Raw genomic sequence first — 18,654 nt, 5'->3', positions numbered from 1 at the left:
TGTGTGTTTCCCCCCACAATCCAGTGATGTGTGAGTTGGTAGGTTAAGTGACCACTCTAAATTGTCCCTGGTGTAAAGGTGGCTGGGTAGAATGTCAGTGGAGTTGATGAGGATATGGGAAGAATAATCAATAGGACTGCCAAGGGATTAGTGTAAATAAGTAGTTGATGGGAGGTACAGTATGGACTCACTGGCTGAAGGACCTGTTTCTGTGCAGTGCTCTTTCTCGCTCTCTACGACTCCAAGGAGACTCAAAAACTACTTACGGTAAACAGGATCAAAAGTTTTAAATCTCGCTGCAAGTTCACCCAAAATAGCAAATAAACATCTTCAATCATTAATTCACAAGTGCAAGCATACTTTTAAATAATGAATTAATGGATTCTCCTTGTAGAAGTGGACTATTTGGATAGTTCACTACACAATTCATTCTTCTCACCATTGCATAACCTCCATCATTGGCCAGTATAACAACATCTATTGGTGATGTGTGGTTTGCTACACAAATACCTCCTCTCTTTGGCTTGTTTTCTCTGCAATTACAAAATATGGATTAAAAAGATCCCATTGTTAACAATTGATAAACCCCAGCACTTTCAGTATATCAATTCATACTTCCATATTGAGGCTAAAGAAATTGCAAATCTATTCTGAGTTAGACCACCTTGCCTGGAGCATTTCTTGCCACCAGCCTTGCTACTGCTCACACAGCTCAGCTTAAGCTACCTCACAAACTGCAATCTCACTTTACTCTCATGAACAGTGCAAGCACAGAAGCAGACTTGTTACCACTGACATATAATGTTTAGTGTGTTGTAGCAGCAGCACAAAGCAAAGACATGGAAGACCTATAGATTTTACAAAAATAAACTAATAGTGCAAAAAGGAAAATGATTACAAGTAATAGAAAGTAATAGTGTAAATGGACAAATCAGAAATCTGACGGCAGAGGAGAAGACGCTGTTCATAAATCAATGAGTATGGACCTTGAGGCTCTTCTCCCTCCTCAACGAGGAGGCAGGTCCCAGGTGGGGAGGGTCCTTAATGATGGATTCAGTTCTCCTGTGGCACTGTCTCCTGAAGATATCATCAAAGGCATGGAGGGTTATGCCCATGATGGAGCTGGCAGAGTCTATAATGCTTTGTACCCTCGTGATCCTCCGCACCAGGCTGACACAACCAGTCAGAATGCTCTCCACCATACTGTATATCTATAGAAATACGCAAGAGTCTGTGATGGCATATTCTTCAAACTCTCTTCAAACTCCTAGCGATGTTGAGCCACGGGCATGACTGCAATGATGTGTCAGGCTCAGGATAGATCCTCCAAGAATTTGATACCCAAAAACTGGAAACCGCACACACTCTGTTCACTGCTGACCCTTCAACGAGCACTGGTTTGTGTTCTCCTGAAGTCTACAATCAATTCCTTGGTGCTGCCAATGCTCAGTGCCAAGCTGTTGTTGCAACAAAGCAACTCTAAGTTATAATGCATGTGCACAAGTCAACACCTGCACCATCCATTTATGCACTCGCGAGCACTGAACCTATTCTTTCCATTCACACTGATGCACAACTGGACCCGGTGCTGAACTGGGAACAAAAGCTATCGATGGGAGTGTACGCTGCGATGATCCCTATTGGTGGAATATGAATCTGTGGTTGGTTCCATTACTCTGTGCCAACTAAAGCATCGAACAAGGTTGAAATCGACGAGGACGAGAGCGGAATATGAACGGGTATTCAGTGCCGTCCGTCTGTGTTTGACCAGTCTCCCAGTCACTGCTGCCGGTGGAAGGTGCAGGAGCTTCGGGATTCACGCTGCAAGGTTCAATCGCCGTGGTATCTTGTGGCTGTCGACTCACTTTCAGCTGTGGTTAGATGTTTAATATCCTCAGTACTGAAATCAGTTTACTCGTTGCGCAGGTCGATTGTGGCACTTCAGCATGGCACTGCATCTGTGGCTGTGTTCTGAAGCCATCAACACAACGTTGACCTGAGTACCTCGGCGGCTGTGACCACCGGCTCCTGGACTGGCTTTGCTCGCCTCAGAAACTCACACTGTGGGCACTCCATGGGGTTTGATGTTCCGTGTTTTGTGTTATTTGTTTGCTGTTTGCATGATTTATTTCACACATCTGATAGTCTTGTTGAGTGGGGGGTTTCTTTAAATGGGTTCTATGGTTTTTCTTTGCTTTGTGGCTGTCTGCAAGAAGGTGAATCTCAAGGTTGCATACTGTATACATACTGTGATAATAATGTACTTTGAACATATTGAACAGGAAATGTTACAGTAATTAAAAGTACTGCCACCAGGGCTAATTAAAATCTCTAACATTTATGGGGAAGAAAATAATGTGTGCCCAGGAAGTTAACAAAGGATGTCAGAAACTATTACTTTCACAAAGCAGATAGATAATTCACCCTAACAGGAAGTTTGGAAGGTAAAGTCAAACACATGGAAAGAGCGGACAGAGACAGCCCTGCTAGCCCATCAAACCTTCCTGACATCCAATTTTCCTAAAAATGCCACTAAACATTTCCTACCTCATCAAGAACTGAGATCTTTGTAGAGAGCCAAAAAGACAAAAAAAAAGTGTCCAAGACATGTTGAATATGATGAAATTCTTCCAGACTAATGAAAATCTTATAAGTAAATCTTTCAAAATAAAAGCCTGCTTTTATTTTAAATGGTAAGTTTTCATGTGTCTGCCGAAACAGAACTCTTAAGGGAGACTTAAAATCAAACCATGAAGAATAAACTAAAGGGTTGGATTGTCGATTTAGGATGTGTTACACTAATTACCTATACACAAGGCATCCGCTAAACTGAGGGAAAGGTAATGGTGTGACACAGCTGTGCAGCAGGTGGTGCTGCTGTCTCAGCTCCAGCAAAACGTTCAAAGTAACTTTTGTTCATCAAAGTACCTATACTGAATGTTACCATATATTACTTCAAGATTCATTTTCTTGCAGTCATTTACAGGAAAATACAATAGAGTTTTTGAAAATTGTACATAATTAATGTGCAAAAGAAGACAAACTGCAAGTAGAAACTCTTCTGAGAGATGAGTAGTGGTGAGTGAACCTATCCATGCCAAAGAATTTAAACTTACAGTCCCTCTCCAGCTCCATTCCCTAATGAGGGCTGACTCATAAACCTTTTGCTTCATCCATCTGTACTCAATAACCAGCTCTTTGGTTTTGCTGACATTAAGTGAGAGGTTGCAGTTGCTGCACCACTCAATCAGATTTTCAATCTCCCCATCCCCGTATGCTGATTAATGTTATAGGCAAATTTAAATATGGCATTGGAGCTATACTTAGAGTAGGGAACTAAACACACAGTCCTGTAGTGCACGTGTGCTGATAGTTACGTGTGGAAGAGATGTTGCTGACAATCTATACAAGATGAAGTCTGCCATTGAGGAAATCAAGGATCCAGTCGCACAGGGAATTACCAAGGCCCAGGCCTTACAGCAGGGATGGCCAACCTATGGCACATGCGCCAAAAGTGGTGAATTGCACCCCAGTGATAATAATAAAAAAGTAAGCCTACTCATGCAAAAAGTATTAACTAAAAACCGATTTGTAGAAAAAAAATCTATAACAGGAATTCCAGTAGCTTAGAGCTAGAAATAGGTTTTACTGAGAATAAATCTAAAACTTAGCAATTATTTTTAGCGATTTTATTATTTCGTGCACACCTTTTGGCAAATGTTATCTTCTTTCAGATTAATCTGTTTTCAATTTTAAAAAAATGTCCAATGAGTCTAACTAGGAAAGAAGGACTTTTGTTCTGCAGTCGTTCCATAACTGTTCAATACACGTTTGATACTTGTTTGATCCTGAGGCGCCAGGCGTCTGCACTAGCGGTGCGTCGCAGGTTTTTGTCAGTCTGTTTACAATTGACACTCGTGCGCTACAGAGTTGTGCTTTGTCTGTCCTGTGTGAACATTCACAGTTTTGCACTTTTTCAAAAATTAAGCCTTGTTTTTACATTCAGTTACCCATCACAGTGCAAAAGAAAATGAGCAAAAGAAAAGCAGAAAGTGATAGCAAGCGTGAATTCAATGAACAGCAGGAAAATGAGTTCTTATTTATAGTGGGTCCATCAGGAAAATCGTTGTGCATTGTTTGTGAAAACACTTTCTCACATAATAGAAGACATAATCTTAATAGACACTATAAAACACAACATCAGACTGAAAAAGAAGGAAAACTGAAGCTAGTGCTTGGGTCTGAGTTATGGAAAGAATATGTGATTAAGAAAAAGGAAGAAATCAAAAGAAGACAAAATATATTTGTTAGAAGTCCCATTAAGGTAAGTAATGTTTATCTTGTTTTATATTAAATCAATATATCATGTAAAAATGCTAAATATGTCTATATTAACATATTTTTACAAGAATTGAATGCGGGTACAAAAGTTGTATGGCGCATCTGAACTTGTGCATGAAAAAATTGACGCATGGACTGTATTAATGCTCCTCATTGGGATTTGGGGTTTTTAATTTGTAAAATGTTTTGAAAAACTAATTAAAAAATAAATAAATAAATTGACGTATGGAAAGTAAAAGGTTGGCCACCCCTGCCTTAGAGCATCATGATGAGTTTCAAGGAGATGACAGTGTTGAACGCTGAATAGCACTCAATGAAGAACATCCTAACATATGCATTGTTACTGTCCGGATCTTCCAGATCTCTGTGAAGAACCAATGAAATAGCATCTGAAACTGAGCTGTTGTGACGGTGGGCAACTTGGATCCGATCCAGTCACTCCTCACACGGGAGTTGATAAACTACATGACCAACCAACGTCTCAAAGCTTCATCACAGTGGATGCCAGATCCACTGGATAATGGTCATTGAGGCAGGTGACCATGTTCTTGGGCACCAGCACTACTGTACCATCTCATTACCAAGTTCAATCCTCACCTCGGGTGCTACGTTTATCGAGACTGTATAGTCACTGTCACACGTGATTTTCCCTTCTCAGAGCTTGTGGCATCATCCCTCATCCTAAAGGTAGATTGACTACTCCTGTACATCACCTCCAGTGTAGGTGGGTGAGAAGTTCATGGGCCTGTGAGGGAGGATAGATTCAGAGAAATGGGGGGAGAGTTGGGCGCAACAGGCAGTGGCTGCTATAAACTCAATGAGCCAAAAGACCCCCTTCTATATCGTGGTATACAGTATGTAGAATTAGGCAAGCAGCTGAAGGATGCTAGTGGGGCAACACGAGTGAATCTGCAGATGCTGGAAATAAATAAAAAAACATCCTCCCATAGATGCTGTCTGGCCTGCTGAGTTCTGCCAGCATTTCGTGTTTTTGAAGGATGCTAGTATTGGTATCAGTTTATTTTTGCCACCTGCATTGAGGTACAGTGGAAAAACTTTTGCTTTCAGTGCCATCCAGACAGATCATGCCATATGTAACTTTATCAAGGTAATAAAAGGGAAATAGAATGCAGAATATAATGTTGCCATAATGGAGAAAGCGCAGTGCAGGAAGACAAATACACTGTTGGTGAAGTAGAACATGAGAATCAGAGCTCATTCTATAGCATCTAAGCATCTAATGACAGTCAAATAAAAGCTGTATTTGTGTTATGGTGGTGTGTGCTCTCAAAGTTTTGTATCATCAGCCCAATGGAAGAAGGGGCAATAGAGAACGACTAAGATGGGAGGGTTCCTTATTTATGTTGGGAAGTGCAGACAACGATTAGTGTAAAGCAGGCTAGTTTGCATGATATAATGGACTGGGCTACATTTCCAACTCCCTGCAATTTCCTGCAGTCTTGGACACAGCAGCTGCCAAATTAAACTATGATACATCCAGATAAGATGTTTTCTCTACTAACATCAATTAATATTTCCAAGAGCCATTGGGGTCATGCCTAATTTCTTACACTGAGGATGTGGAGTAGATGCTTAATTCCCCTCTGTTCCTTGTCTATCTGGTAATTCAAGTTTCAGGAAAATAGCGATCTTACAGGAGACTGCAACACAAACTGGATAACGAAATTCCTGCTACTAGTTATTGTCCTGCAATATTAATTCATACTGGCATATTCTTGGTGTTCCATTAGTATTTCTTCCTAAATGAAGGTACCTCCAATTCTGAGGTAGGGAATACTGGAATATTGAATGATGGAATGAATTTATTGGTCCATTCTAGAAACAGTCTGATGTCTTTACAGTTCAAGACACTAAATGCAAGTCAGAGTAGCCCACCATCTTTCCATACATACAAGAGGTAGCGTAGATGCAATACACACAATGTGCTGGAGGAGCTCAGCAGGTCAGACAGCATCTACAGATGGGAATAAACAATCAACATTTTGGGCTGAGTCCCTTCATGAAGTGTCAACTGCTTATTCCCATTCATAGATACTGCCTGACCTACTGAGCTCATATCATACTTCCAAGTCTGTTTTGTCTTCGCCATGGCAGAAAACAAGGTTTACAAAGATCTTGTTAAGAATAGGAAAGTGTAGCTATGAGGAAAGATCAGATGTATGAGATTTTTTGCTTTATAAAAATGTCAGCTAAGGAGAGACTTATTGAAAGAATTAAAACAAAATACAAAGAAAATAGTTCCATGAGCAGAGGATCCAAAAACATAGAAGCACAGTTTGAAGTGAATGATGGAAACCTATTAGCAGGGAGAAGGAGAGTACATTTATCCCCCACCAGGGGTATGTAACAGACTGAAAGGACGGTAGACACAGAAACCCACACCACATTAGTAAAACTGATATGTACTTGAAAGGCTACAACTTGCAGGGGCTACGGAATTGGTACATGAAGATAGGATTAAGTTAAAAAGTTCCTTTTCAACTGTCTTGAAGATAATAAACTGAATGGTCTCCCATGATGTAACATCTCAATAACTCTAAATTCCATTGTCTTCCCGGCTGGCTGGATCAATTCTGTGGACAAACCAGCTGGAGCTGGAAAGCTGTTGCAACTATGCAAAACTCCTCATTGCTCTTGCAATCTTTCAAAGAGTCACTAGCTCTTCCAAATAATTAAAGAGGGAATTGAAACCCAGATTAAGCTGACATATTTTACAATCTGCACTATTTGCTTTGGAATAGTTTTGTACCGTTAAATCATGATTGAATAAACTGGCTCTTGTTCTTATGTAATTAAGTTAGAGATGAAGCTTAAGTAAACTGAGAAGGAAAACAAAAAGACCATTCAAAGACTGCCAAAGACATGAAGTCTAGTTAGTCTAAATAACCATATCTGAAATCCAAATGAGTAAATTGCACACACATTAATATTTTTATAACTTCACTAGCTGCTACTTTCTGTTATAATTTCATTTCCTTCCAAATGATATTCAATATTTGTAGGATGTAAGAGCTATCACCCATCCTCCGCCACCCTGCCATCCCAATCCACCCTCCCCTCACAAAAAGTGTGACAGTCCCAATATAACATAAAGTTGTGAAAAATCAGCCGTGTCAAACAAATACTCCTGATTAATTATTAAATTCTGGATCACTATAACAAGAATATTACAAAACTATTTAAAACACTTTATGATTGAAAGGTTTATGAAAGTGAATTATTTGTTCATGAATATAACACGAAGTATTACAGGGACTTCATAATGCATTACCCCAGAAGTTATATTGATGTTCATGAAATCAGGAATTCCCTTTACATATCATGTAGCAGAAATCATGCTCACTGCATATATATACAGAAGGTAGGTGTCAACATTCTTTGCCCATAATTACATACAGTAATGGAATACTAAGAAATCAGAGAGTTAAAAGCATAATCATTTAATTTCACAGACAAGCTCCAGGAATTGCTGACAAATCTACTACATGTGGCTACAACAGGTTAAGTTTCACAATTGCTTAATAGTTATTGGAGGGGTGGGAAAGTCGTGAATAGTTTTAGAACAATTTCATTGCAGATGAAATGTCATACCAGTCAAAATGGGTAGTGTTGGAAAGCAAGAATTAAAATTGAATGGGGGAGGGACTGGGTAATAAATGTAATTTAACAGCTTTGATTTAATATTACAAAAATTGTTGGAATCCTAGTTGCACCATTATTACAATGTTGGTAATTACTTAACCACCAAATTAGAAGTATTATGATATTGTTATTTTAAAAAATATTTGGGATTGTTTCATTTCCAAGTCAATGCATGATCATCTGCAGTTGTTTAGTATTGCCAATGGTGTTATTAATAGCAATTAATGAGATATGAAACACTATGATAAATAACAAACAAGAGAAAATCTGCAGATGCTGGAAATCCGAGCAACACACACAAAATGTTGGAGAAACTCAGCAGGCCAGGTAGCATCTCGGAAACGAGTACAGTAAATGTTTCACGCCGAAACCCTTCGGCAGGACTGAGGGTTTCAGCCTGAAACACCAACTGTACTCGTTCCCTAGATACTGCCTGGCTTGCTGAGTTCCTCCAGCATTTTGTGTGTGTTACTATGGTAAAATAAATTCCACCAACATTGGAATCACTTTCTTCTTCTCAGATGTGCTGAAAGCATCTATTGCTCAGGAATTCCCTAATGGCAAACTAAGAGTGAAATAGCTTCCACTATACCAATTATTCATCTTCACACCTTCCACAACTGTGTAAACATCAGGAGCTGTACAGGGTTATATTAGAGAACCCAATACAATCCAAAATAGGTATGTAACCTCATAAAATAACATATTGTTTCAAAGAACATAGAATATTACAGTACAGACCCTTTGGCTCACAATGTTGTGCCAATCTTATAACGTACTCTAAGCTCAATCTAACGCTTCCTTCCTATACAGCCCTCCATTTTTTTCTATCATCCACATTGAAAATAAAGTACAATTATACTGTATAATTTGGCCATTACATGAACATGTGCTTTAACTTCAAATTGCTCAAGGTTCCTCAGAATATTATCCCTCAATATACTATAAATTCACAACTTTTAAAAATATCCTTAACCTTGCTTTCATATCTGTCAATAAGTTCACCACATCTGCCTTCTGCAACCACCTCTAACTTTATAATTTTACCCCACCCCACAAGGATCTCTAAATCCAGTCTCTTGATTTTAATTCAGCAGACACACTTTCACATCTGTACCCTAAACTCTTGAATTCATTCCATAATTCGAGGAACAGAGATGAGTTTCTATGTGTGCAATAGAGACACCCGGATGGTATGCTGCCTCCCAGGTGCCAGGGTCAGGGATATTTCAGACTAGATCCATGGCATTCTAAATGGGGAGGGTGAGCAGCCAGAAGTCTTGGTACACAGTCGCACTAATGACCTAGATAAGAAAGATGAGGGAGCCCTGAAAAGAGATATCAGGGAGCTAGGTAGAAAGTTGAAATTCAATGTCTGTAGTGAGATGCTGAAGATGTTCTATAGGTCAGTTGTGGAGAGCGCCCTCTTCTTTGTGGTGGCGTGTTGGGGAGGAAGCATTAAGAAGAGGGACGCCTCATGTCTTAATAAGCTGGTAAGGAAGGCGGGCTCTGTCGTGGGCAAAGTACTGGAGAGTTTCACATCGGTAGCTGAGCGAAGGGCGCTGAGTAGGCTACGGTCAGTTATGGAAAACTCTGAACATCCTCTACATAGCACCATCCAGAGACAGAGAAGCAGTTTCAGCGACAGGTTACTATCGATGCAATGCTCCTCAGACAGGATGAAGAGGTCAATACTCCCCAATGCCATTAGGCTTTACAATTCTACCGCCAGGACTTAAGAACTTTTTAAAAGCTATTATTAATGCTTTTTGAGATAGTGATTTAGATGCATATCATATTTTCTTACTGAGTTAAGTATTGTATGTAATTAGTTTTGCTGCAACAAGTGTATGGGATATTGGAAAAAAGTTGAATTTCCCCATGGGGATGAATAAAGTATCTATCTATCTATCTATCTATCTATCTATCTATCTAAAAACAGAACCTCCAAGGTAGTAATCTCTGTGTCATGTGCCAGTGAGGTTAAGAACATGATGATTTAGCAGATGGATGTGTGGCTGAGGAACAGGTGTGGGGGGCAATGGTTCAGATTTATGAATCAGTGGTATCTCTTCTGGGGAAGGTATGACCTGTAAAAAGGGACGGATTACACCTGAACCCAAGTGGGACCAATACCCTTGCAGGCAAGTTTGCTAGAGCTATTCGGGAGGATTTAAACTAATGGTGGGAACTGGAGTGATAGTGGTGAAGATGAGGCAGTTAGTTTATAAACAGAGACGGTGTGTAGTGAGACTGCTAGCAAGGACAGGCTGATGATAGGGCAAAATTGCAGTCAACAGGATAAGTTGCAATGTAAAAGTCGGACAAAATCGCAGAGTCAGCACAGGACTGAAGGTGTTAAATTTGAATGTGCTTTGTAAATGGAATAAGGTAGATGAACTTGTAGCACGGTTACAGATTGACATGTATGATGTTGTGGGCATCACTGAAACATGGCTGAAAGAAGATGACATCTGGGAGCTTAACATCCAAGGATATGCATTGAACCAAAGGGACAGGCAGATGAGGTGGCGTGGCTCTGTTGGTAAAAATGAAATCATTAGAAAGGGGTGACAAAGGTTCAGGTGTTGAATTGTCGTGGGTAGAGCTAAGGAACTACAAAGGTAAAAAAACCATGATGGGAGTCATATGCAGACCACCCCCCCCCCCTCCCCAACAGTGGTAAAGGTGTGGCCTACAAATTACAACAGGGAGATAGAAAATGCATGTCAAAAGGACAATGTTACGATGGTCCTGGGGGATTTCAATATGTAGGTAGATTAGGAAAATCAGTTTGGTGCTTGATCCCGAGGGGTAATGCCTATCAGATGGCTTCTTTGAGCAGCTCGTGGTTGAACCACCGAGGGATCAGCTACTCTGGAGTGGGTGTTGTGCAATGAACCAGAACTGAAGAGAGCTGAAGGTAAAGAAACCCTTTGGGGCTAGTGATCATAATCAGTGATAGAATTCACCCTGCTTTTTGAGAAGGAGAAGCTAATGTCAGACGTATCAGTATTACAGTGGAGTAAAGGGAATTATAGAGGCATGAGAGAGGAGCTGGCCAAAATTGGCTGGAAAGGAACACTGGCAGGAATGATGACAGAGCAGCAATGGCTGGAAGTTTTGGAAGCAGTTTGGAAGGCACAGGATATACAAGACCATAGACCACAAGATCATAAGTCATAGGAGCAGAATTAGGCCATTTGGCCAATCGAATCTGCTCCACAATTCAATCATGGCTGATCCTTGTTTTTCTCCTCCTCAACCCCATTTCCCAGCCTTCTCCCTATAACCTTCGATGCCATGTCCAATCAAGAACTATTAATCTCTGCCTTAAATACACCCAACGACCTGGCCTCCACATCTGCACCTGGCAACAAATTCCACAAATTCTCCACCCTCTGGCTAAAGAGGTTCCTCTGCATCTCTGTTTTGAATGGACACCCTTCTATCCTGAGGCTGTACCCTCTTGTCCTAGACTCTCCCATCGTGGAAACATCCTTTCCACATCTACTCTGTCTCGGCCTTTCAGCATTTGAAAGGTTTCAATAAGATCCCCCCTCATCCTTCTGAATTTCTTACGGATATACATCCCAAAGAGGAAGAAATATTCTAAAGACAAGATGATACAACCGTGGGTGACAAGAGAAGTTGAAGCCAAGTTAAGAGCCAAAGCGAGGGCGTATAATAGAGCAAAATCAGTGGGAATTTAGAGAATTGGAAAGCTTTTAAAAAAACAATAGAAGGCAACTAAAAAAGTCATAAAGAAGGAAAAGATGAAATACAAGGTAAGTTAGCCAATAATACTAAAGAGTTACCAAAAATTTCTTCAGATATATATATATATATATATATATTGTAATAGAGAGGGGAGAGGAGATATTGGACCACTGGAAAATGATGCTGGAGAGGTAGTAATGGGGAACAATAAAATGGTGGATGAGCTGAGTATGTATCTTGCATCAGTCTTCACTGTGGAAGATACTAGCAGTATACCAGAAATTCGAGTGTCAGGTGGCTGAAGTGTGTGAAGTTGCCATTACTAGGGTGAAGGTTCTTGGAAAATTGGAAGATCTTAATGTAGATAAATCATCTGGACAAGATGGACTATACCCCAGGATTCTGAAAGAGGTAGTTGAAGAGATTGTGGTGGACTTAGTATTGATCTTTCAAGAATCAGTTGATTCTGTCATGGCTCCAGAGTACTAGAAAATTGAAAATGTCACTCCACTCTTCCAGAAGGTAGAGAGGCGGAAGAAAGGAAATTATAGGCCAGTTAGTCTGACCTCAGTGGTTGGAAAGATGTTGGAGTCAACTGTTAAGGTTGTGGTTTCGGGGTACTTGGAGGCACATGATAAAACAGGCCATGGTTTCCTCAAGGGAAAACCTTACCTGAGAAATTTGTTGGAATTCTTTGAAGAAATAACGAACCGGTTAGACAAAGGAGAATTGGTGGATGTTGTATACTTGGGTTTTCAGAAAGCCTTTGACAAGATGTCACACAGGGCTGCCCATGGCATTACAGAAAAGACACTAACATGGATCGTGCATTAGCTGAATGGCAGGAAGAAAAGAATAAAGGGAGCTTTTTCTGGTTGGCTGCTAGTGATTAGTGGTGTATCACAGGGGTCTGTGTAGGTCCGCTTCTTTTTACTTTATATGTCAATGATCTGGATGACAGAATTGGTGGTTTTGTGGCCAATACGAAGATAGGTGGAGTGACAGGAATGTTTAGAAGTAGAAGAGTGGCTACAGAAGGACTGAGACAGTTTAGGAGAATGGGCAAAGAGGTGGCTGATGGAATACAGTGTCGGGAAGTGTATGGTCAGGCACTTTGGTAGAAAAAATAAAAGTATAGAATATTTTCTAAATGGAGAGAAAATTCAAAAATCAGAGGCGCAAAGTGACTTGGGAGTCCTTGTGCAGGATTCGCTGACATTTCATCTGCAGGGTGAGTTGGTGGTGAGGAAGGCTAACGCAATGCTAGCATTCATAAAAGCAAGGATGTAATGTTGAGGCTTTATAAAGCACTGGTGAGGCTTCACTTGGAGTATTGTGAGCAGTTTTGGGCCCCTTATCCTAGAAAGGATGTGCTGACTTTGGACAGGGTTCGAAAGAAGTTCACGAAAATGATTCAGGATTGAAAGGCTTGTCATATGAAGAACATTTGATGGCTCTGAGCCGGTATTCACTGGAATTCAGAATAGTGAATTATGAAAGGCCTTGATAGAGTGGATGTGGAGAGGCTGTTTCCTATGCTGGGAGAGTCTAAGACCAGGGCACACAGCCTCAGAATAGAGGGGCATCCTTTTAGAACAGAGATGTGGAGGAATTTATTTAGCCAGAGAGTGGGAATCTGTGGAGAGTGGGTGGCTGTGGGGGCCAAATCATAGGGTATATTTAAGGCAGAGGTTGATAGATTCTTAATTAGTCATGGTATGAAGGGATACAGGGAGAAGGCAGGAGATTGAGGCTGAGAGGGTAAATGGATCAGCCTTGATGAAATGGCAGAGCAAACTCAATGGGCCAAATGGCTTAATTCCATTCCTATATCTTATGTACTCCTTAAAACCTACCTCTGACCAGGCTCACAGTCATCTCTCCCAATGTGACTCAGTGCTAATCTCCTGTAAAGCTCCGTGAGACAATTCATTATGTGAATGGTACTATGATATTCGAGGATGTAAATTAATCAGAAATTGTTGGAAGCACTCAGTAGATCAAGCAGCATCTGTGGAAATGAAGCAGTATTAGTGTTTCAGGTCAATGACTCTTCTGACAAGAGGGTCTTTCCCTCTGCACAGATGCTGCCTGATTTTCAGAGTGTTGCATTATTTTGTTTTTATTACAGACATCCAGCATCTGCAGTTTTTGATTTCAGTGCGAGTTGTTGTTGATTAAGTGCAGAGAATTGTTAGTAATATAGTAAACACAAGAGATTTTGCAGGTTTATCAGGATTTATGAAGGGTCTCAGCCCAAAACATCCATTGTTTAGTCCTCTCCATAGATGATCCCTGACCTGTTGAGTTCCTCCAGTATTTTGTGTGTGTTACTCTTAGCAAAATATGGCATTGGGCTCCCTTGTGTGAAGCTGACACATACTTTGAGCAATTAATTGCTCCAATATGTTTCACTCTCTTTTTGGAATGCTCAGTGCATTATTTTCCATGTTGCTGTTGCATAAAAATTCCCTTAAAGTTGTTCCCATTAAGGATCTTTGAAAACGCCAATGTTCTCTTGAAGCATTTATAAAACAAACAAGTAGTATATTGAATACGCCTACAATGATGAATCATTAAATGTCAGTACATCATTCTGCACAATCTGTATAAACCCACACTCCATACTGAGAAACAAGAGCACTACTGTGTCTATCCAATATGGTTACGGCTCAAGGCATCCAGAGTTCAATTACAGCACCGTTCTCTAAGGAGTCTGTACGTTCTCGCTGTGGAATGCATGGTTTTCCCCGGTGCCCTGGTTTCCACAGTCCAAAGATATACAGGGTGGGTTAATTGGTCATGAAATTTTCCCATGATTAGGTTAGGGTTAATCAGATTTGTTGGGAGTTGGGCGGGTGGTGTGGCTCGAAAGGTCAGTAGAGCGTATTCCCTGCTGTATCGCTAAATAGATAAATAACACTTAGTCTCCTTGCCTGTATTGGGCATCAAATTAAATTTCAAAATGTTTTAATTTGATAAATTATACTTCGGCAGATTTTACACTTTACAAGTCCACAAAGTATCAAATAAAAATTAGTTCATTACAAGATTAACCTTGCCAAGTTCGCCTTGAAATTATTGCATTACTATTCTTTTGAAGTTTCAAAAAGCATCAATGTTATAAACTCGTGAAATAAAAACAGAAAATGCTGGAAATACTAGGCAGGTTAGATGAGATCCATGGGAAGGAAACAAATTTAACATTCAGGTTGAAGACCTTTCCTCAGAACTGAGAAAGAGATAAAAGAAGCTCGTTAAGCTACAGGAAATGTGTCATCTTTAGGATCAGCAACCTGATGCTGGCCAGTAAAACTGGAGAGGTAAAGGAGAGAAACAGTTAACAAGGTATTCTTATCAATATGTGAATGGAAGTGTGGAAGTTGTGGCAAGGGGTTAAGATAATCTGTAGGCAAGGATAGTTTACAGATAATGTACAGTCAACCCAGGCAAGAAAGGTCTTCGAAGAGCTTATCTCCCCTTTGCACAGCAGGGGACTGGAGGCATTTGATATATCATGACAAGGATGCATTTGAATGCACTATTGAGCAGTTATTTTACCAATTGTGAATTATTATTGGCCTTTATTGCACATATTCTATTGACACATGTATCATAGTGTGATTGGTAACCAAATAAGAAATTTGAACATAAACAAGGTTAGTGATTGCTCAATATCAGTAACCAACTAGTCAATTTCAATATAAAAATAGCATTTCTTTTTTCAGACTTTAGAAGAGTTTGGTGGCAGAGCTGTTCTCCTTGTACACAAGAAATTCAAATGTTTGAGAAACAAGTGCAACTTTTGAAAGTCCTGTTCATCACTGGCGAAAGAAGCAGTTCGAGAATAGGAACACAGGCAAAAGAACGTACAAATTGCAAAACATAGAGCAGGAAGCCATGCTTGGCAGATATGCTGGCCACGTCCTCCATTTCCAAAGATAAAGGAAGTGGGGGTGGGGCTGAGCTGGGGAAGCAACCAAGCTAAACCAGTATCACAGAAGGGTGAATGACACACACAGTGAAATCAATTACATTAAGTTATAGAACTCTTCATGGAACCCAGAAGGCTGTAACATGCCCAGACGGAAGATGAAGTGTTGTTTCTTAAGCTTGTGACCCGAGGAGGTCACAGACAGTGAAGTCAGAGTGGGAGTGAGATAAAGAATTAAAAAGACAGCTAATTAAATTTGCTGATGACACTACACGGATTGGCCTAATCTCAAATAATAATGAGGCAGCCTACAGAGAAGAAGTCATCTCTCTGACACAGAGGTGTCAAGAAAACAACCTCTCCCTCAATATCACAGAAACAAAGGATGTGGACTACAGGAAGAATGGAGACAGGCTAACCTCTATTGTCATCAATGGATCTGGAGTTGAGAGGGTGAACAGCTTTAAGTCCCATGGCATACACATCACCAAGTCTCACGTGGTCTATACATACTGGCTGTGTGGTGGGAAAGGCACAACAGCGCCTCTTTCACCTCAGACAGTTGAAGAAGTTTGGTTTGGGCCCCCAAATCCTAAGAACTTTCTATAAGGGCACAAATGAGAGCATCCTGACTGGCTGCATCACTGCCTGGTATGGGAACTGTACCTCCCTTAATCGCAGGACTCTGCAGAGAGTGGTGCGGACAGCCCAGCGCATTTGTAGATGTGAACTTCCCACTATTCAGGACATTTACAAAGACAGGTGTGTAAAAAGAGCCCGAAGGATCATTGCGGACCTGAGACACCCCAACCACAAACTGTTCCAGCTGCTACCATCTGGGAGACAGTACCACAGCATCATAGCCAGGACCGACGGGCGGGACAGCTTCTTCCACGGATTAATTTATGCTGATACAATTGTATTTTTATGCTATATTGACTGTCCTGTTGTACATACTATTTATTATATATTACTATAAATTGCACATTGCTCATTTAGACGGAGACATCACGTAAAGAATTTACTCTTGTATATGAAGGATGTAAGAAATAAAGTCAATTCAATTCAAGGACAGGAAGCTGCAGACTGAATGCAGGTGCATGGCAAAGTGGTCACCCAGTATGCTTCTGGGTTTTCCAAAGATGAACACCATATGCAGTACAATGCAAGTGAATACTGCTGCACTGTTTTCCGTCCCTGGACAACAGAAAACAAAGGGGTGAAAGGTTGCATTATTCATGAGTGCATGGGAAAGTGCCACAAGGGGCTGGTGGGGGTGGGGTCTGTTGAAAGGGGTATGAGGACCAAGGTGAACCGGGGGTCTTAAAAGGAATGGCCTTGGGGTTTGAAAGGGAATGAAAGGGAACAATGTGTTTGGTTGTGGGATCTCTTTAAATGCAACAATTAAATTTCTAAAACGTTTAACAATTTTTTAAAGTGGCCATCCAAAGCAGTCATATCATCTCTTGCACTGTGTTTTGACAACGATGGGCAATGGTGTGACTCTAATGATTTCTCCCAACATCAAACAGGTGAAAATGAGAGCATACCTATCCAATATAGAACAGTATAAGAGCAGCATGGTTTATATCAGAGCACCGAAACATATACGAGAGGTTGTGGGCAGAACATCCACATTCACCCAGCATTACAATCCTCACAATTCCTCACAAAACTGCCCTGTGCCACAAGAGAATTCAGAAAACTATATACAACTAAAAGACTGTATAAAACTTACAAAGAAGAAGTTTCTATTTTAACTCATCTCGTTAATGCCACTATTAAAAGAGAACAATCACTCTATTGAGAGTATTCTATAGACCCACCTCCCCCCACCCCTACAGCAATAGAGAATTGGGGAGCATATTGGGAAGAAGCAAAAATTCAAAGTTCAAAGTAAATTTTAGTATCAGAGTACATATATGCCACCACATACAACCCTGAGATTCTTTTTCCCTACGAACATACTCAGCAAATCTATAGAATAGTAACTCTAATAGGATCAATGAAAGATCAAATAGAGCAGAGAAGACAACAAATTGGGCAAATTCAAATATAAATAAATATCAATGAATAATAAGAGCATGAAATAACAAGATAAAGAGGTTGTATTGGTGGTGGGAACATCTCAATGGATGAGTGTAGTTATCCCTTTTTGTTCAAGTCTGATGGTTGAGGGGTAGTAACTGTTTTTTGAACCTGGTGGAGTGAGTCCTGAGGCTGATGGCAGCAGCAAGAAAAGAGAACAGTGGTGAGGATCTTCGATAATGGATCTGGCTTTCAAATGACAGCATTTCATGTAGATGTGCTCAGTGGCTGGGTGGGTGTTATCTGCGATGTACTAGGCTGAATCCACTACCTTTTGTGGAATTTTCCATTTAAAGGCATTGGTGTTCTCATACCAGGCTGTGATGTAGACAGCCAATACACTTTCAACCACACATCTATACTAGTTTGTCAAAGTTTTTGATGTCATACTGAATCGCCGCAGACTCCTAAGGAAGTAATGGTGGTGTTGCGCTTTCTTTGCAATTACATTTTTATGAGGGGCTGTTTTCATGGGAGACTTCAACTTCTTTAATATTGACTGGCAGCTCCTTACTGCAAAAGGTTTTGGTGGTTAGAATTTGTTAGGTGCATCTAGGAAGGACTCCTGACACAATGGGTAAGACGGCCAACTAGAGGAGAGACCATACTGGATCTGGTACTAGGCAATGAACCTGGTCAGGGAACAGATCTCTCTGTGAATGAGCACCTTGAAGACAATGACAACTCCCTGACTTTTACCATATCCTTAGACAGGGAGAGGAGCAGACAATATGGAGAAGTATCTAACTGGGGGAGGGATTACTATTAGGCAAGTGTTTGGCAGCATAAATTAGGAACAGATGTACTCAGAAAAATGCACAACAGAAGTTTGGAGGTTGTGTATGGAGCACTTGCATGGAGTTCTGGATAGGTTTGTTGGCCCCACTGAGGCAGGGAGAGGATGGTAG

The 18,654-nt window shown here is 40.6% G+C and overlaps 1 protein-coding gene across 10 annotated transcripts in view; it reads right to left on the bottom strand.

Moving 5' to 3' along the window:
* gpat3 (glycerol-3-phosphate acyltransferase 3) overlaps nucleotides 1–18,654 on the bottom strand; it is a 64,971-nt gene that overhangs the window by 20,513 nt on the left and 25,804 nt on the right. For all 10 annotated transcript variants that reach the window (XM_073042587.1, XM_073042592.1, XM_073042589.1 and 7 more), the window contains exon 7: nucleotides 440–533. In XM_073042587.1, the coding sequence (XP_072898688.1) occupies nucleotides 440–533 (94 nt within the window). The remainder of the gene's footprint in view (nucleotides 1–439; nucleotides 534–18,654) is intronic.

The sequence above is a fragment of the Hemitrygon akajei genome, chromosome 4 (assembly GCF_048418815.1).
Source record: "Hemitrygon akajei chromosome 4, sHemAka1.3, whole genome shotgun sequence".
In the NCBI taxonomy this organism is placed as follows: Eukaryota; Metazoa; Chordata; class Chondrichthyes; order Myliobatiformes; family Dasyatidae; genus Hemitrygon; species Hemitrygon akajei.
Note: the sequence above shows the minus strand (reverse complement) of the source record. Positions and strands in the feature narration are given on the sequence as shown.